This window comes from Salvelinus alpinus, chromosome 6 (genome assembly GCF_045679555.1).
Source record: "Salvelinus alpinus chromosome 6, SLU_Salpinus.1, whole genome shotgun sequence".
NCBI lineage: Eukaryota > Metazoa > Chordata > Actinopteri > Salmoniformes > Salmonidae > Salvelinus > Salvelinus alpinus.
The window spans coordinates 90,444,834-90,452,034 of NC_092091.1; the positions used below are offsets into that span (position 1 = coordinate 90,444,834).

At 44.2% G+C, this 7,201-nt stretch overlaps 1 protein-coding gene across 1 annotated transcript in view; it reads left to right on the top strand.

Annotated features, from left to right (window-relative positions):
• Window positions 1–2,817: 2,817 nt before the first annotated feature.
• LOC139579561 (alpha-2C adrenergic receptor-like) overlaps window positions 2,818–7,201 on the top strand; it is a 6,201-nt gene continuing 1,817 nt past the window's right edge. Inside the window, exons 1-2 of the mRNA XM_071408309.1 lie at window positions 2,818–3,950; window positions 5,016–5,660. Coding sequence (XP_071264410.1) covers window positions 3,310–3,950; window positions 5,016–5,660 — 1,286 coding nt within the window. The 5' untranslated portion in view covers window positions 2,818–3,309. The remainder of the gene's footprint in view (window positions 3,951–5,015; window positions 5,661–7,201) is intronic.

A 7,201-nucleotide genomic window follows, 5' to 3' on the forward strand; every position in this document is an offset into this window, starting at 1 on the left:
CTTTTCAGTCTCCTGACGGGAAAATGTTTTGTCGTGCCATCTTCACGACTGTCTTGGTGCGTTTGGACCATGATAGTTCGTTGGTGATGTGGACACCAAGAATCTTGAAACTCTCGACCCGCTCCACTACAACCCCGTCGATGTTAATGGAGGCCTGTTCGGCTCACCTTTTCCTGTTGTCCACGATCACCTCCTTTGTCTGGCTCACATTGAGGGAGAGGTTGTTGTCCTGGCACCACACCGACAGGTCTCTGACCTCCTCCCTATAGGCTGTCTCATCGTTGTCGGTGATCAGGCCTACCACTGTTGTGTCATCAGCAAACATAATAATGGTGTTGGAGTCATGCCTGGTTGTGCAGTCGTGGGTGAACAGTGAGTACAGGAGGGGACTAAGTGCACTCCCCCGAGGGGCTCCAATGTTGAGGATCAGCGTGGCAGACGTGTTGTTCCCTACCCTTACCACCTGGGAGCGGCCCGTCAGGAAGTCCAGGATCCAGTTGCAGAGGGAGGTGTTTAGGCCGAGCTTTGATGGCACTATGGTGTTGAACGTTGAGTTGTAGTGAATGAATACCATTCTCAGATAGATGTTTATTTTGTCCAGGTGTTAAAAGGCAGTGTGGAGTGCAATTGAGATTGCATCATCTGTGGATCTTTTGGTGCAAATTGGATTTGGGTCCAGGAGGTTTCTGGAAGGATGCTGTTGATGTTGATCAGCATCTCTGCTTGGCAAAAAAAAAGGCAGTTGTATAATTAAGCAGTAAGGCCTGAGGGGGGTGTGGTATACGGCCAACATACCACGGCTAATGGCTGTGTCTGCATTGCGTCGTGTCCAAGAACAGCCCTTAGACGTGATATATTGGCCATATACCACACCCCTAAGGTTCCTTATTGCTTTTATAAACTGTTTACCAATGTAATTAGAGCAGTAAAAAATACATGTTTTGTCATACCCATGATATACCACGGCTGTCAGCCAATCAGCATTCAGGGCCAATTAAGAATAGTGTCTCTCAGGATTCAACTTTTGGAATTGTTAAGCGTTTCCCTGTTCCTGTTTCTCTGTGATGTCATTGTAATGGAATCCAGGAAGAACAAAAACCTCAAAACAGTCACATCAAAAGGTGCAAGACATCAAATTAAATATTTTTCTTTATAAAAAATAACATGGAAAATAATATTGTGCAATATGAATTGACCATCCTGTATTGTGCATAGTCTGGTCCTCTAGGTTTGTACCTGCAGACTTTCCATCACCATGACGAAAACAATACACAGTCCAGTAATTGAGTACATTGAGACATCAAATGGTTTGTGATGATGTGGCTCAGTTGGTAGCGCATGGCACTTGGCAATGAGATAGCAAAACGCTCAGGTTGCCCAGCCCGGCAGAGATACAATCTTCGTCAAAAATCATTGGCAAGGAGATTTTTTTGCAAAAATATGATTTGAAGATTGTGGGGGTAGATTCCCAAGGTGCACCACTATGACAAAAGCAATCACTATGCATTCAGTACTGTCAGTTGTTTTGGATAAGAGGGTCTACTAAAAAATTATGAATAGTTCTGCAGCAATTACTCGGCGTAGGGCGACGGGTTTCCCCGGAGAACGTGCACTGCCAGCGACAGCAGAAGACGCCGGGACCACCGGCGGTGATATCCAACGAGCACAAATCAATGTTCACGTAGAGATAAGTTGCTGTTTGCGAACTATTTCAAGAAACTGAAAAACATATATCAAGCAAGCATTTTCATAATCCACAAGTATTATCAGATTAACTGTTTTGTACAGACAATTATCAGACTCAGTTTACAAATGCTGGTAAACACTAAAATACATTTGTTTTTCACAAAAGTAGGGTGCTGGGCCTTTACTAGTCCTGTATTAGCGGACTGATACAGACGTTTTCATCTGGTAAAAAAAAAGAAAAGTTCCCGCGGCTATGTACTCATATATTTCCCTGACGACGCAAGGTCAGAGTCAGGCAGCTCCTCGTTTCTATCAATTATTCAGCGTGTGTGTGTGTGTGTATGTGTGTGTGTGTGTGTGTGTGTGTGTGTGTGTGTGTGTTTGTGTGTGTGTGTGTGTGTGTGGACCGGGGAGATATATTATGCTGTCGGACTGTGACTCGGCTGAACGTACAGGTTTTTAATCAACAGATATCTAAACGCAGCGGTAGACCATGTATTTGGTTCTCATGTTTCATGTTTACACTGAGTTATATATTACCGGCCCCGTTACGGTGTCGAATCATCTCTTCTCTCCGTCCGGGGACTAGCCGCCTTTACAATAGTGACCTCCAGCGAGTGGACCGAACAAACCGATTCCGTCCGCGATGTACGCTAAGAGGAGACCCACCTTGAGCGCATTCTTCTCGGAATGAAACGAAACGTTCTGCGATGCTGTTGCGTCAGTCTGTTCCGTTTTGACAGCTCGGACAGAGAGACACCTACTGATAATGCACAACGTGGATTAAATAGGATGGTCTCTGAGCAAAAGCAGTGCACCATATATGTGGGGGAAAAAAGGGGGTTGCCATTTGGGACATAAACCCTTTGTCAATCATTGAGCACTGACATCATCTACCAACTCTCACAGTCTCAAGTCAGAATTAGATATTCATAAAATGTTTAGATATTCATTAAGTGTTTTAAAGTTGAGTTCAGGCCCTCCAATACAACACACACACACGCTAGTCCTCACACACATGACAGTAACTACATCAACTGGTGCGGTATTCATATGTGGCATCAATTAACACGGGTCATAACACCCCCCCCCCTCCCCCTCCCCCTCTCTCCTCTCGCTCTTCTCCCGGGGAGAAGCTGGGTCCCCGGTGAGTTTAAATACGAACAGCACGTGGATATTACAAACCTCTCGAGCAGGACGCTCCGTGTAGCAGCTCGAGGAGGGGACAGATACAGATGCAGCAGGGAGGAGGACATTTACTACCCGCCGAGGACGCGTGGATGGGATCGAACTGATTTGTCCTGGTGGTGATTCAGTTATGTCGAATCCTTAACACGTTTTGACCGTTTTGTCTTCGGAGTATTTTGGAATATTTTTTCTGATTTAGTCCGTTTCTGTCTCGGAACGGATTGGAGATGACAGCGCTGAATATAGCAGGCAGGTGTGAGAGAGAGAGAGAGGGTGGAGAGAGAGGGGAAAGGAACGGTGTGATTTAAACGTTTTTCTCCAAAGACATGTGAAATATAACTAACCCTTCGCGGATGTGTGCTAGCGAATAACACATATTATTTCCCTGCATTTTTTTTATTTTGTTTTTACCGTCATGCCTGAGTGATTAAAAAAATGGATTTCTTGAATTTCTCCGGGGTGGTGGACGAGTGGAATACCACATACACCAACTCCTCGGCTACCGGGAACAGTGAGTACTCTCTCCTCTCCATAACCGGACTGACCGTAGTCGTTGGCTTTCTCATCCTGTTTACCATTGTGGGCAACGTACTGGTGGTCATCGCCGTTTTGACCAGCCGCGCTCTAAAACCGCCACAGAACCTCTTTCTGGTGTCCCTCGCCAGCGCGGACATCCTAGTGGCTACTCTGGTCATGCCCTTCTCTTTAGCTAACGAACTCATGGGCTACTGGTTCTTCGGGAAAGTTTGGTGCGACATCTACTTGGCGTTGGACGTCCTCTTTTGTACGTCGTCTATAGTTCACCTGTGCGCTATCAGTCTCGATCGTTACTGGTCGATCACCCAGGCGATAGAATACAACCAGAAGCGGACACCTAAACGGCTGAACGGGATGATCGTGGTGGTCTGGCTGATCGCGGCCGTTATTTCCTTTCCGCCGTTGATCTCCATGGACAGGAGCAGCGGCGGGGGGATCAGTCCTCAGTGTCGGCTGAACGATGAGACCTGGTATATTCTCTATTCCAGCATAGGATCCTTCTTCGCTCCCTGCGTTATCATGATACTAGTGTACATCAGGTGAGTTGACTTCCCCCCCTTTACTTATACCCTCCTAATGTAGTGCACTTCCTAGGGTGTGTCTGAAATGATACCCCTTTCTTCTAATGTAGTGCACTTCCTAGTGTGTGTCTGAAATAGTACCCTGTTCCCCTATCTAGTATACTATCTAGTGTGTGTCTGAAATAGTACCCTGTTCCCCTATCTAGTATACTATCTAGTGTGTGTCTGAAATAGTACCCTGTTCCCCTATCTAGTATACTATCTAGTGTGTGTCTGAAATAGTACCCTGTTCCCCTATCTAGTATACTACCTAGTGTGTGTCTGAAATAGTACCCTGTTCCCCTATCTAGTATACTATCTAGTGTGTGTCTGAAATAGTACCCTGTTCCCCTATCTAGTATACTATCTAGTGTGTGTCTGAAATAGTACCCTGTTCCCCTATCTAGTATACTATCTAGTGTGTGTCTGAAATAGTACCCTGTTCCCCTATCTAGTATACTATCTAGTGTGTGTCTGAAATACTACCCTGTTCCCCTATCTTGTATACTATCTAGTGTGTCTGAAATACTACCCTGTTCCCCTATATAGTATACTACCTAGTGTGTGTCTGAAATAGTACCCTGTTCCCCTATCTAGTATACTATCTAGTGTGTGTCTGAAATAGTACCCTGTTCCCCTATCTAGTATACTATCTAGTGTGTGTCTGAAATAGTACCCTGTTCCCCTATCTAGTATACTATCTAGTGTGTGTCTGAAATAGTACCCTGTTCCCCTATCTAGTATACTATCTAGTGTGTGTCTGAAATACTACCCTGTTCCCCTATCTTGTATACTATCTAGTGTGTGTCTGAAATACTACCCTGTTCCCCTATATAGTATACTACCTAGTGTGTGTCTGAAATAGTACCCTGTTCCCCTATCTAGTATACTATCTAGTGTGTGTCTGAAATAGTACCCTGTTCCCCTATCTAGTATACTATCTAGTGTGTGTCTGAAATAGTACCCTGTTCCCCTATCTAGTATACTATCTAGTGTGTAGCGCTAAATGACTAAACTATAAGTGATGAATCTTCTTCTAAACAGGATCTACCAGGTTGCTAAGACGCGGACGCGGACCATGTCGGAGAAGAAGAGAGAGGTGGAAGACAACGGAACTTCCCCGTTAGACGTTAACGGGTTGGAGCAGGGGGGCGAGGAGGGGTGCGGAGGGTCTCTGAAGGAAAACGGTGGGGGCGGAGGGGTTGCCCGGGAGAACGGGCACTGCCAGCGGCAGCAGAAGACGCCGGTACCACCGGGGCTGTTACCCAACGAGCCCAAATTAACCCCCGACCCCGACGATGCAGACGACTTTGACGACAGCAGCTCGTCAGACGAAAAACCCACATCCGCCAAAAAACATTCCCATTCCTCTTCCTCTTCCCATCAGCATCACCACCATCACCACCATCACCACCATCACCACGACGACAAGAAGGATTCCAAACCTTCCGAGAGAAGGAAGTCCACGGGAAGCAGGAAGAGCAGCTTGGCTTCGTCCAAACGCTCAGAGAGCAAGAAGTCGCGCGCCAGCTCGAAGTCCATTGAGCTGTTTTCGTCCCGTAGGAAGCGGCGGAGTACCGTAAACAGGACGAAAATAACAGCAGCGAGGGAGAAGAGGTTTACCTTCGTCTTGGCGGTGGTGATGGGCGTCTTCGTGATCTGCTGGTTCCCCTTCTTCTTCAGCTACAGGTATTCTACTGGTTTCTACTGTGTTTCTACTAGTTTAAACTGTGTTTCTACTTTTGTTCTGTGTTTCTACAGTGTTTCTACTGTGTTTCTACTGGTTTCTACTGATTTCTACTGTGTTTCTACTGGTTTCTACTGTGTTTCTACTGGTTTCTACTGTGTTTCTACTGTGTTTCTACTGGTTTCTACTATGTTTCTACTGGTTTCTACTGTGTTTCTACTGTGTTTCTACTGGTTTCTACTGTGTTTCTACTGTGTTTCTACTGTGTTTCTACTGGTTTATACTGTTTTTCTACTGTGTTTCTACTGTGTTTCTACTGGTTTCTACTGGTTTCTACTGGTTTCTACTATGTTTCTACTGGTTTCTACTGTGTTTCTACTGTGTTTCTACTGGTTTCTACTGTGTTTCTACTGTGTTTCTACTGTGTTTCTACTGGTTTCTACTGTGTTTCTACTGTGTTTCTACTGTGTTTCTACTGGTTTCTACTGTGTTTCTACTGTGTTTCTACTGGTTTCTACTATGTTTCTACTGGTTTCTACTGTGTTTCTACTGTGTTTCTACTGGTTTCTACTGTGTTTCTACTGTGTTTCTACTGGTTTCTACTGTGTTTCTACTGTGTTTCTACTGGTTTCTACTGTGTTTCTACTGTGTTTCTACTGTGTTTCTACTGGTTTCTACTGTGTTTCTACTGGTTTCTACTGTGTTTCTACTGTGTTTCTACTGTGTTTCTACTGTGTTTCTACTGGTTTCTACTGTGTTTCTACTGTGTTTCTACTGTGTTTCTACTGGTTTATACTGTTTTTCTACTGTGTTTCTACTGTGTTTCTACTGGTTTCTACTGGTTTCTACTGGTTTCTACTATGTTTCTACTGGTTTCTTCTGTGTTTCTGTGTTTCTACTGTGTTTCTACTGGCTTCTACTGTGTTCGGTTTTTCTACTGTGTTTCTACTGGTTTCTACTGTATTTCTGTGTTTCTATTGTGTTTCTGTGTTTCTACTGGTTTCTATTGTATTTCTGTGTTTCTATTGTGTTATGTGTTTCTACTGTGTTTCTACTGATTTCTATTGTGTTCTGTGTTTCTACTGGTTTCTACTGTGTTCTGTGTTTCTACTGGTTTCTATTGTGTTCTGTGTTTCTACTGGTTTCTACTGTGTTCTGTGTTTCTACTGTGTTTCTACTGGTTTCTACTGGTTTCTACTGTGTTCTGTGTTTCTACTGTGTTTCTACTGTGTTTCTGTGTTTCTACGGTGTTTCTACTGGTTTCTACTGTGTTTCTGTGTTTCTACGGTGTTTCTACTGGTTTCTACTGTGTTCTGTGTTTCTACTGGTTTCTACTGTGTTCTGTGTTTCTACTGTGTTTCTGTGTTTCTACGGTGTTTCTACTGGTTTCTACTGTGTTTCTGTGTTTCTACTGTGTTTCTGTGTTTCTACTGTGTTTCTACTGTTTATTCTGGTTTATACTGGTTTATACTGATTCTACTGGTTTCTACTGTGTTTCTACTGATTCTACTGGTTTCTACTGGTTTCTACTTGTTTATACTGA